At 46.8% G+C, this 15,107-nt stretch overlaps 1 protein-coding gene across 1 annotated transcript; it reads right to left on the bottom strand.

Moving 5' to 3' along the window:
- Positions 1-8: 8 nt before the first annotated feature.
- LOC139497402 (uncharacterized PE-PGRS family protein PE_PGRS54-like) lies at positions 9-14,963 on the bottom strand. Its single transcript, XM_071285616.1, has 31 exons — positions 14,947-14,963; positions 14,191-14,210; positions 13,866-14,159; positions 13,491-13,616; positions 12,477-13,373; positions 12,207-12,347; positions 11,709-11,864; positions 11,355-11,540; positions 10,746-10,952; positions 10,350-10,685; positions 9,960-10,193; positions 9,279-9,518; positions 9,054-9,218; positions 8,829-8,954; positions 8,289-8,630; positions 7,608-8,117; positions 6,546-7,250; positions 6,291-6,497; positions 5,952-6,143; positions 5,439-5,876; positions 5,187-5,312; positions 4,647-4,829; positions 4,200-4,460; positions 3,741-3,866; positions 3,039-3,221; positions 2,592-2,852; positions 2,160-2,447; positions 1,794-2,018; positions 516-1,373; positions 70-200; positions 9-35 (listed from the first exon to the last, which is right to left on the bottom strand). Exons 1-31 carry the CDS (start codon positions 14,961-14,963, stop codon positions 9-11), a joined length of 8,208 nt encoding a protein of 2,735 aa, XP_071141717.1.
- Between the last annotated feature and the right edge of the window lie 144 nt (positions 14,964-15,107).

The following is a 15,107-nucleotide window of genomic DNA, read 5'->3' as shown; positions in this document are numbered from 1 at the left end:
ACCATCTTCTACAACACTGTCAGGACCACCATCTGCTACAACACCATCAGGACCACCTACTGCTACTACAACATCAGAACCATCATCTGGTACAACAACAGCAGGACTACCTAGTTCTACAACAATATCAGGACAACCATCTACTACAACATCATCAGGACCACCATCTGCTACAACACCATCAGGACCATCATCTGCTACTACAACATCAGGACCAATATCTTCTACAACACTGTCAGGACCACCATCTGCTACAACACCATCAGGACCACCAACTGCTACAACATCATCAGGACCACCTAGTTCTACAACACCATCAGGACAACCATCTGCTACAACATCATCAGGACTACCATCTGCTACAACACCATCAGGACCACCATCTGCTACTACAACATCACGACCACCATCTGCTACAACACCGTCAGGACCACCATCTGCTACAACACCATCAGGACCATCATCTGCTACAACACCATCAGGACCACCATCTGCTACAACACCATCTGGACTACCATCTGCTACAACACCATCAGGACCACCATCTGCTACAACACCATCAGGACCACGATCTGCTACTACACCATCAGGACCACCTAGTTCTACAACACCATCAGGACAACCATCTGCTACTACAACATCAGGACCACCTCCTTCTACAACACTGTCAGGACCACCATCTGCTACAACACCATCAGGACCACCTTCTGCTATTTCAACATCAGAACCATCATCTGGTACAACACCATCAGGACCACCATCTGCTACAAAAACATCAAAGCCACCATCTGCTACACCAACATCTGGTACTACATCATTAGGACCACCTACTGCTACTACAACATCAGAAACATCATCTGCTACAACACCATCAGGACCACCATCTGCTTCAACAACATCAGGACCACCATCTGCTACTACAACATCAGGACCACCATCTTCTACAACACCATCAGGACCACGATCTGCTACTACGCCATCAGGACCACCCAGTTCTACAACACCATCAGGACAACAATCTACTACAACACCATCAGGACCATCATCTGCTACAACAACATCTGGTACTACATCATTAGGACCACCATCTGCTACAACAACATCTGGTACTAGATCATTAGGACCACCTACTGCTTCTACAACATCAGAAACATCATCTGCTACAACACCATCAGGACCACCATCTGCTACAACAACATCAGGACCACGATCTGCTACTACACCATCAGGACCACCTAGTTCTACAACACCATCAGGACAACAATCTGCTACAACATCATCAGGACCATCATCTGCTACTACATCATCAGGACCACCATCTGCTACAACAACATCAGGACCACCATCTGCTACAACAACATCAGGACCACCATCTGCTACAACAACATCAGAACCACCATCTGCTACAACAACATCTGGTACTACATCATTAGGACCACCTACTGCTACTACAACATTAGAAACATCATCTGCTACAACACCATCAGGACCACCATCTGCTACAACAACATCAGGACCACCATCTTCTACAGCACTGTCAGGACCACCATCTGCTACAAGACCATCAGGACCACCTACTGCTACTACAACATCAGAACCATCATCTGGTACAACACCATCAGGACCACCATCTGCTACAACAACATCAGAACCACCATCTGCTACAACAACATCAGGACCACCATCTGTTACAACAACATCAGAACCACCATCTGCTACAACAACATCTGGTACTACATCATTAGGACCACCTACTGCTACTACAACATCAGAAACATCATCTGCTACAACACCATCAGGATCACCATCTGCTACAACAACATCAGGACCACCATCTGCTACTACATCATCAGGACCGCCATCTTCTACAACACTGTCAGGACCACCATCTGCTACAACACCATTAGGACCACCTACTGCTATTTCAACATCAGAACCATCATCTGGTACAACACCATCAGGACCACCATCTGCTACAAAAACATCAAAACCACCATCTGCTACAACAACATCTGGTACTACATCATTAGGACCACCTACTGCTACTACAACATCAAAAACATCATCTGCTACAACACCATCAGGACCACCATCTGCTACAACAACATCAGGACCACCATCTGCTACTACAACATCAGGACCACCATCTTCTACAACACTGTCAGGACCACCATCTGCTACAACACCATCAGGACCACCTACTGCTACTACAACATCAGAACCATCATCTGGTACAACAACAGCAGGACTACCTAGTTCTACAACAGTATCAGGACAACAATCTACTACAACATCATCAGAACCACCATCTGCTACAACACCATCAGGACCATCATCTGCTACTACAACATCAGGTCCAACATCTTCTACAACACTATCAGGACCACCATCTCCTACAACACCATCAGGACCACCAACTGCTACAACATCATCAGGACCACCTAGTTCTACAACACCATCAGGACAACCATCTGCTACAACATCATCAGGACTACCATCTGCTACAACACCATCAGGACCACCATCTGCTACTACAACATCACGACCACCATCTGCTACAACACCATCAGGACCACCATCTGCTACAACACCATCAGGACCATCATCTGCTACAACACCATCAGGACCACCATCTGCTACAACACCATCAGGACCACGATCTGCTACTACACCATCAGGACCACCTAGTTCTACAACACCATCAGGACAACCATCTGCTACTACAACATCAGGACCACCATCTTCTACAACACTGTCAGGACCACCATATGATACAACACCATCAGGACCACCTACTGCTATTTCAACATCAGAACCATCATCTGGTACAACACCATCAGGACCACCATCTGCTACAAAAACATCAAAACCACCATCTGCTACAACAACATCTGGTACTACATCATTAGGACCACCTACTGCTACTACAACATCAGAAACATCATCTGCTACAACACCATCAGGACCACCATCTGCTACAACAACATCAGGACCACCATCTGCTACTACAACATCAGGACCATCATCTTCTACAACACTGTCAGGACCACCATCTGCTACAACACAATCAGGACCACCTACTGCTACTACAACATCAGAATCATCATCTGGTACAACAACAGCAGGACTACCTAGTTCTACAACAATATCAGGACAACCATCTACTACAACATCATCAGGACCACCATCTGCTACAACACCATCAGGACCATCATCTGCTACTACAACATCAGGACCAACATCTTCTACAACACTGTCAGGACCACCATCTGCTACAACACCATCAGGACCACCAACTGCTACAACATCATCAGGACCACCTAGTTCTACAACACCATCAGGACAACCATCTGCTACAACATCATCAGGACTACCATCTGCTACAACACCATCAGGACCACCATCTGCTACTACAACATCACGACCACCATCTGCTACAACACCGTCAGGACCACCATCTGCTACAACACCATCAGGACCATCATCTGCTACTACATCATCAGGACCACCATCTGCTACAACAACATCAGGACCACCATCTGCTACAACAACATCAGGACCACCATCTGCTACAACACCATCAGGACCACCATCTGCTACAACACCATCAGGACCACCATCTGCTACAACACCATCAGGACCATCATCTGCTACTACATCATCAGGACCACCATCTGCTACAACAACATCAGGACCACCATCTGCTACAACAACATCAGGACCACCATCTGCTACAACACCATCAGGACCACCATCTGCTACAACACCATCAGGACCACCATCTGCTACAACACCATCAGGACCACGATCTGCTACTACACCATCAGGACCACCTAGTTCTACAACACCATCAGGACAACCATCTGCTACAACATCATCAGGACCATCATCTGCTACTACATCATCAGGACCACCAACTGCTACAACATCATCAGGACCACCTAGTTCTACAACACCATCAGGACAACCATCTGCTACAACATCATCAGGACTACCATCTGCTACAACACCATCAGGACCACCATCTGCTACTACAACATCACGACCACCATCTGCTACAACACCGTCAGGACCACCATCTGCTACAACACCATCAGGACCATCATCTGCTACAACACCATCAGGACCACCATCTGCTACAACAACATCAGGACCACCATCTGCTACAACAACATCAGGACCACCATCTGCTACAACACCATCAGGACCACCATCTGCTACAACACCATCAGGACCACCATCTGCTACAACACCATCAGGACCACGATCTGCTACTACACCATCAGGACCACCTAGTTCTACAACACCATCAGGACAACCATCTGCTACTACAACATCAGGACCACCATCTTCTACAACACTGTCAGGACCACCATATGATACAACACCATCAGGACCACCTACTGCTATTTCAACATCAGAACCATCATCTGGTACAACACCATCAGGACCACCATCTGCTACAAAAACATCAAAACCACCATCTGCTACAACAACATCTGGTACTACATCATTAGGACCACCTACTGCTACTACAACATCAGAAACATCATCTGCTACAACACCATCAGGACCACCATCTGCTACAACAACATCAGGACCACCATCTGCTACTACAACATCAGGACCATCATCTTCTACAACACTGTCAGGACCACCATCTGCTACAACACAATCAGGACCACCTACTGCTACTACAACATCAGAACCATCATCTGGTACAACAACAGCAGGACTACCTAGTTCTACAACAATATCAGGACAACCATCTACTACAACATCATCAGGACCACCATCTGCTACAACACCATCAGGAATATCATCTGCTACTACAACATCAGGACCAACATCTTCTACAACACTGTCAGGACCACCATCTGCTACAACACCATCAGGACCACCAACTGCTACAACATCATCAGGACCACCTAGTTCTACAACACCATCAGGACAACCATCTGCTACAACATCATCAGGACTACCATCTGCTACAACACCATCAGGACCACCATCTGCTACTACAACATCACGACCACCATCTGCTACAACACCGTCAGGACCACCATCTGCTACAACACCATCAGGACCATCATCTGCTACTACATCATCAGGACCACCATCTGCTACAACAACATCAGGACCACCATCTGCTACAACAACATCAGGACCACCATCTGCTACAACACCATCAGGACCACCATCTGCTACAACACCATCAGGACCACCATCTGCTACAACACCATCAGGACCACGATCTGCTACTACACCATCAGGACCACCTAGTTCTACAACACCATCAGGACAACCATCTGCTACAACACCATCAGGACCATCATCTGCTACTACATCATCAGGACCACCATTTGCTACAACAACATCAGGACCACCATTTGCTACAACAACATCAGGACCACTATCTGCTACAACAACATCAGAACCACAATCTGCTACAACAACATCTGGTACTACATCATTAGGACCACCTACTGCTACTACAACATCAGAAACATCACGACCGCCATCTGCTACAACACCGTCAGGACCACCATCTGCTACACCATCAGGACCATCATCTGCTACAACAACATCAGGACCACCTTCTGCTACAACAACATTTGGTACTACATCATTAAGACCACCTACTGCTACTACAATATCAGAACCATCATCTGGTACAACACCATCAGGACCACCTTCTGCTACAACAACATTTGGTACTACATCATTAAGACCACCTACTGCTACTACAACATCAGAACCATCATCTGGTACAACACCATCAGGACCACCATCTGCTACAACAACATCAGAACCACCATATGATACTACAACATCAGGACCACCTAGTTCTACAACAATACCAGGACCACCATCTGCTACAACACCATCAAGACCACCATCTGCTACAACACCATCAGGACCACCATCTGCTACTACAACATCAGGACCACCATCTTCTACAACACTGTCAGGACCACCATCTGCTACTACAACATCAGAACCATCATCTGGTACAACAACAGCAGGACTACCTAGTTCTACAACAATATCAGGACAACCATCTACTACAACATCATCAGGACCACCATCTGCTACAACACCATCAGGACCACCATCTGCTACTACAACATCACGACCACCATCTGCTACAACACCGTCAGGACCACCATCTGCTACAACACCATCAGGACCATCATCTGCTACTACATCATCAGGACCACCATCTGCTACAACAACATCAGGACCACCATCTGCTACAACAACATCAGGACCACCATCTGCTACAACACCATCAGGACCACCATCTGCTACAACACCATCAGGACCACCATCTGCTACAACACCATCAGGACCACGATCTGCTACTACACCATCAGGACCACCTAGTTCTACAACACCATCAGGACAACCATCTGCTACACTACCATCAGGACCATCATCTGCTACTACATCATCAGGACCACCATTTGCTACAACAACATCAGGACCACCATCTGCTACAACAACATCAGGACCACTATCTGCTACAACAACATCAGAACCACCATCTGCTACAACAACATCTGGTACTACATCATTAGGACCACCTACTGCTACTACAACATCAGAAACATCACGACCGCCATCTGCTACAACACCGTCAGGACCACCATCTGCTACACCATCAGGACCATCATCTGCTACAACAACATCAGGACCACCTTCTGCTACAACAACATTTGGTACTACATCATTAAGACCACCTACTGCTACTACAACATCAGAACCATCATCTGGTACAACACCATCAGGACCACCTTCTGCTACAACAACATTTAGTACTACATCATTAAGACCACCTACTGCTACTACAACATCAGAACCATCATCTGGTACAACACCATCAGGACCACCATCTGCTACAACAACATCAGAACCACCATCTGATACTACAACATCAGGACCACCTAGTTCTACAACATCAGGACCAGCTAGTTCTACAACAATACCAGGACCACCATCTGCTACAACACAATCAAGACCACCATCTGCTACAACACCATCAGGACCACCATCTGCTACTACAACATCAGGACCACCATCTTCTACAACACTGTCAGGACCACCATCTGCTACTACAACATCAGAACCATCATCTGGTACAACAACAGCAGGACTACCTAGTTCTACAACAATATCAGGACAACCATCTACTACAACATCATCAGGACCACCATCTGCTACAACACAATCAGGACCATCATCTGCTACTACAACATCAGGACCAACATCTTCTACAACACTGTCAGGACCACCATCTGCTACAACACCATCAGGACCACCAACTGCTACAACATCATCAGGACCACCTAGTTCTACAACACCATCAGGACAACCATCTGCTACAACATCATCAGGACTACCATCTGCTACAACACCATCAGGACCACCATCTGCTACTACAACATCACGACCACCATCTGCTACAACACCGTCAGGACCACCATCTGCTACAACACCATCAGGACCATCATCTGCTACTACATCATCAGGACCACCATCTGCTACAACAACATCAGGACCATCATCTGCTACAACAACATCAGGACCGACATCTGCTACAACACCATCAGGACCACCATCTGCTACAACAACATCAGGACCACCATCTGCTACAACACCATCAGGACCACGATCTGCTACTACACCATCAGGACCACCTAGTTCTACAACACCATCAGGACAACCATCTGCTACAACACCATCAGGACCATCATCTGCTACTACATCATCAGGACCACCATTTGCTACAACAACATCAGGACCACCATCTGCTACAACATCAGAAACATCACAACCGCCATCTGCTACAACACCGTCAAGACCACCATCTGCTACACCATCAGGACCATCATCTGCTACAACAACATCAGGACCACCTTCTGCTACAACAACATTTGGTACTACATCATTAAGACCACCTACTGCTACTACAACATCAGAACCATCATCTGGTACAACACCATCAGGACCACCTTCTGCTACAACAACATTTGGTACTACATCATTAAGACCACCTACTGCTACTACAACATCAGAACCATCATCTGGTACAACACCATCAGGACCACCATCTGCTACAACAACATCAGAACCAACATCTGATACTACAACATCAGGACCACCTAGTTCTACAACAATACCAGGACCACCATCTGCTACAACACCATCAAGACCACCATCTGCTACCACACCATCAGGACCACCATCTGCTACTACAACATCAGGACCACCATCTTCTACAACACTGTCAGGACCACCATCTGCTACAACACCATCAGGACCACAATCTGCTACTACAACATCAGAACCATCATCTGGTACAACAACAGCAGGACTACCTAGTTCTACAACAATATCAGGACAACCATCTACTACAACATCATCAGGACCACCATCTGCTACAACACCATCAGGACCATCATCTGCTACTACAACATCAGACCCAACATCTTCTACAACACTGTCAGGACCACCATCTGCTACAACACCATTAGGACCACCAACTGCTACAACATCATCAGGACCACCTAGTTCTACAACACCATCAGGACAACCATCTGCTACAACATCATCAGGACTACCATCTGCTACAACACCATCAGGACCACCATCTGCTACTACAACATCACGACCACCATCTGCTACAACACCGTCAGGACCACCATCTGCTACAACACCATCAGGACCATCATCTGCTACTACATCATCAGGACCACCATCTGCTACAACAACATCAGGACCACCATCTGCTACACCAACATCAGGACCACCATCTGCTACAACACCATTAGGACCACCATCTGCTACAACACCATCAGGACCACCATCTGCTACAACACCATCAGGACCACGATCTGCTACTACACCATCAGGACCACCTAGTTCTACAACACCATCAGGACAACTATCTGCTACAACACCATCAGGACCATCATCTGCTACTACATCATCAGGACCACCATTTTCTACAACAACATCAGGACCACCATCTGCTACAACAACATCAGGACCACTATCTGCTACAACAACATCAGAACCACCATCTGCTACAACAACATCTGGTACAACATCATTAGGACCACCTACTGCTACTACAACATCAGAAACATCACGACCGCCATCTGCTACAACACCGTCAAGACCACCATCTGCTACACCATCAGGACCATCATCTGCTACAACAACATCAGGACCACCTTCTGCTACAACAACATTTGGTACTACATCATTAGGACCACCTACTGCTACTACAACATCAGAACCATCATCTGGTACAACACCATCAGGACCACCTTCTGCTACAACAACATTTGGTACTACATCATTAAGACCACCTACTGCTACTACAATATCAGAACCATCATCTGGTACAACACCATCAGGACCACCATCTGCTACAACAACATCAGAACCTCCATCTGATACTACAACATCAGGACCACCTAGTTCTACAACAATACCAGGACCACCATCTGCTACAACACCATCAAGACCACCATCTGCTACAACACCATCAGGACCACCATCTGCTACTACAACATCAGGACCACCATCTTCTACAACACTGTCAGGACCACCATCTGCTACAACACCATCAGGACCATCAACTGCTACAACATCATCAGGACCACCTAGTTCTACAACACCATCAGGACAACCATCTGCTACAACATCATCAGGACCACCATCTGCTACAACACCATCAGGACCACCATCTGCTACTACAACATCACGACCACCATCTGCTACAACACCGTCAGGACCACCATCTGCTACAACACCATCAGGACCATCATCTGCTACAACACCATCAAGACCACCATCTGCTACAACACCATCAGGACCACCATCTGCTACTACAACATCAGGACCACCATCTTCTACAACACTGTCAGGACCACCATCTGCTACAACACCATCAGGACCATCAACTGCTACAACATCATCAGGACCACCTAGTTCTACAACACCATCAGGACAACCATCGGCTACAACATCATCAGTACCACCATCTACTACAACACCATCAGGACCACCATCTGCTACTACAACATCACGACCATCATCTGGTACAACACCGTCAGGATCACCATCTGCTACAACACCGTCAGGACCATCATCTGCTACTACATCATCAGGACCACCATCTGCTACAACACCATCAGGACCACCATCTGCTACTACAACATCACGACCACCATCTGCTACAACACCGTCAGGACCACCATCTGCTACAACACCATCAGGACCATCATCTGCTACTACATCATCAGGACCACCATCTGCTACAACAACATCAGGACCACCATCTGCTACAACAACATCAGAACCACCATCTGCTACAACAACATCTGGTACTACATCATTAGGACCACCTTCTGCTACTACAACATCAGAAACATCATCTGCTACAACACCATCAGGACCACCATCTGCTACAACAACATCAGGACCACCATCTGCTACTACAACATCAGGACACCCATCTTCTACAACACTGTCAGGACCACCATCTGCTACAACACCATCAGGACCACCTACTGCAACTACAACATCAGGATCATCATCTGGTACAACACCATCAGGACCACCATCTGCTACAACAAAATCAGAACCACCATCTGCTACAACAACATCTGGTACTACATCATTAGGACCACCTACTGCTACTACAACATCAGAAACATCATCTGCTACAACACCATCAGGACCACCATCTGCTACAACAACATCAGGACCACGATCTGCTACTACACCATCAGGACCACCTAGTTCTACAACACCATCAGGACAACCATCTGCTACAACACCATCAGGACCATCATCTGCTACTACATCATCAGGCCCACCATCTGCTACAACAACATCAGGACCACCATCTGCTACAGCAACATCAGAACCACCATCTGCTACAACAACATCTGGTACTACATCATTAGGACCACCTACTGCTACTACAACATCAGAAACATCATCTGCTACAACACCATCAGGACCACCATCTGCTACAACAACATCAGGACCACCATCTGCTACTTCAACATCAGGACCACCATCTTCTACAACACTGTCAGGGCCACCATCTGCTACAAGACCATCAGGACCACCTACTGCTACTACAACATCAGAACCATCATCTGGTACAACACCATCAGGACCACCATCTGTTACAACAACATCAGAACCACCATCTGCTACAACAACATCTGGTACTACATCATTAGGACCACCTACTGCTACTACAACATCAAAAACATCATCTGCTACAACACCATCAGGACCACCATCTGCTACAACAACATCAGGACCACCATCTGCTACTACAACATCAGGACCACCATCTTCTACAACACTGTCAGGACCACCATCTGCTACAACACCCTCAGGAACACCTACTGCTACTTCAACATCAGAACCATCATCTGGTACAACACCATCAGGACCACCATCTGCTACAAAAACATCAGAACCACCATCTGCTACAACAACATCTGGTACTACATCATTAGGACCACCTACTGCTACTACAACATCAGAAACATCATCTGCTACAACACCATCAGGACCACCATCTGCTACAACAACATCAGGACCACCATCTGCTACTACAACATCAGGACCACCATCTTCTACAACACTGTCAGGACCACCATCTGCTACAACACCATCAGGACCACCTACTGCTACTACAACATCAGAACCATCATCTGGTACAACAACATCAGGACTACCTAGTTCTACAACAATATCAGGACAACCATCTACTACAACACCATCAGGACCACCATCTGCTACAACACCATCAGGACCATCATCTGCTACTACAACATCAGGACCAACATCTTCTACAACACTGTCAGGACCACCATCTGCTACAACACCATCAGGACCACCAACTGCTACAACATCATCAGGACCACCTAGTTCTACAACACCATCAGGACAACCATCTGCTACAACATCATCAGGACCACCATCTGCTACAACACCATCAGGACCACAATCTGCTACTACAACATCACGACCACCATCTGCTACAACACCGTCAGGACCACCATCTGCTACAACACCATCAGGACCATCATCTGCTACTACATCATCAGGACCACCATCTGCTACAACAACATCAGGACCACCATCTGCTACAACAATATCAAGACCACCATCTGCTACAACACCATCAGGACCACCATCTGCTACAACACCATCAGGACCACCATCTGCTACAACATCATCAGGACCACGATCTGCTACTACACCATCAGGACCACCTAGTTCTACAACACCATCAGGACAACCATCTGCTACAACACCATCAGGACCATCATCTGCTACTACATCATCAGGACCACCATTTGCTACAACAACATCAGGACCACCATCTGCTACAACAACATCAGGACCACTATCTGCTACAACAACATCAGAACCACCATCTGCTACAACAACATCTGGTACTACATCATTAGGACCACCTACTGCTACTACAACATCAGAAACATCACGACCAACATCTGCTACAACACCGTCAGGACCACCATCTGCTACAACACCATCAGGACCATCATCTGCTACTACATCATCAGGACCACCATCTGCTACAACAACATCAGGACAACCTTCTGCTACAACAACATTTGGTACTACATCATTAAGACCACCTACTGCTACTACAACATCAGAACCATCATCTGGTACAACACCATCAGGACCACCTTCTGCTACAACAATATTTGGTACTACATCATTAAGACCACCTACTGCTACTACAACATCAGAACCATCATCTGGTACAACACCATCAGGACCACCATCTGCTACAACAACATCAGAACCACCATCTGATACTACAACATCAGGACCACCTAGTTCTACAACAATACCAGGACCACCATCTTCTACAACACTGTCAGGACCACCATCTGCTACAACACCATCAGGACCACCTACTGCTACTACAACATCAGAACCATCATCTGGTACAACAACATCAGGACTACCTAGTTCTACAACAATATCAGGACAACCATCTACTACAACACTATCAGGACCACCATCTGCTACAACACCATCAGGACCATCATCTGCTACTACAACATCAGGACCAACATCTTCTACAACACTGTCAGGACCACCATCTGCTACAACACCATCAGGACCACCAACTGCAACAACATCATCAGGACCACCTAGTTCTACAACACCATCAGGACAACCATCTGCTACAACATCATCAGGACCACCATCTGCTACAACACAATCAGGACCACAATCTGCTACTACAACATCACGACCACCATCTGCTACAACACCGTCAGGACCACCATCTGCTACAACACCATCAGGACCATCATCTGCTACTACATCATCAGGACCACCATCTGCTACAACAACATCAGGACCACCATCTGCTACAACAACATCAGGACCACCATCTGCTACAACACCATCAGGACCACCATCTGCTACAACACCATCAGGACCACCATCTGCTACAACACCATCAGGACCACGATCTGCTACTACACCATCAGGACCACCTAGTTCTACAACACCATCAGGACAACCATCTGCTACAACACCATCAGGACCATCATCTGCTACTACATCATCAGGACCACCATTTGCTACAACAACATCAGGACCACCATCTTCTACAACAACATCAGGACCACTATCTGCTACAACAACATCAGAACCACCATCTGCTACAACAACATCTGGTACTACATCATTAGGACCACCTACTGCTACTACAACATCAGAAACATCACGACCACCATCTGCTACAACACCGTCAGGACCACCATCTGCTACAACACCATCAGGACCATCATCTGCTACTACATCATCAGGACCACCATCTGCTACAACAACATCAGGACCACCTTCTGCTACAACAACATTTGGTACTACATCATTAAGACCACCTACTGCTACTACAACATCAGAACCATCATCTGGTACAACACCATCAGGACCACCTTCTGCTACAACAATATTTGGTACTACATCATTAAGACCACCTACTGCTACTACAACATCAGAACCATCATCTGGTACAACACCATCAGGACCACCATCTGCTACAACAACATCAGAACCACCATCTGATACTACAACATCAGGACCACCTAGTTCTACAACAATACCAGGACCACCATCTACTACAACACCATCAGGACCACCATCTGCTACAACACCATCAAGACCACCATCTGCTACAACACCATCAGGACCACCATCTGCTACTACAACATCACGACCACCATCTTCTACAACACTGACAGGACCACCATCTGCTACAACACCATCAGGACCATCAACTGCTACAACATCATCAGGACCACCTAGTTCTACAACACCATCAGGACAACCATCTGCTACAACATCATCAGTACCACCATCTACTACAACACCATCAGGACCACCATCTGCTACTACAACATCACGACCACCATCTGCTACAACACCGTCAGGATCACCATCTGCTACAACACCATCAGCACCATCATCTGCTACTACATCATCAGGACCACCATCTGCTACAACGCCATCAGGACCACCATCTGCTACTACAACATCACGACCACCATCTGCTACAACACCGTCAGGACCACCATCTGCTACAACACCATCAGGACCATCATCTGCTACTACATCATCAGGACCACCATCTGCTACAACAACATCAGGACCACCATCTGCTACAACAACATCAGGACCACCATCTGCTACAACACCATCAGGACCACAATCTGCTACAACACCATCAGGACCACCATCTGCTACAACACCATCAGGACCACGATCTGCTACTACACCATCAGGACCACCTAGTTCTACAACACCATCAGGACAACCATCTGCTACAACACCATCAGGACCATCATCTGCTACTACATCATCAGGACCACCATCTGCTACAACAACATCAGGACCACCATCTGCTACAACACCATCAGGACCACGATCTGCTACTACACCATCAGGACCACCTAGTTCTACAACACCATCAGGACAACCATCTGCTACAACACCATCAGGACCATCATCTGCTACTA

The sequence above is a fragment of the Mytilus edulis genome, chromosome 12 (genome assembly GCF_963676685.1).
Source record: "Mytilus edulis chromosome 12, xbMytEdul2.2, whole genome shotgun sequence".
Taxonomy (NCBI): domain Eukaryota; kingdom Metazoa; phylum Mollusca; class Bivalvia; order Mytilida; family Mytilidae; genus Mytilus; species Mytilus edulis.
This window is presented reverse-complemented; position numbering and strand designations above follow the sequence as displayed.

Excerpts from the sequence above, each read along its gene's own strand:
- LOC139497402 (XM_071285616.1), bottom strand. Across the intron at positions 5,877-5,951 it reads TGACAGTGTTGTAGAAGATG|CAGATGGTGGTCCTGGTATT; the intron begins GTGGTCCTGATG and ends ATGGTGTTGTAG. Across the intron at positions 4,830-5,186 it reads AGCAGATGGTGGTCCTGATG|TAGCAGATGATATTCCTGAT; the intron begins GTGTTGTAGCAG and ends CTGATGTTGTAG.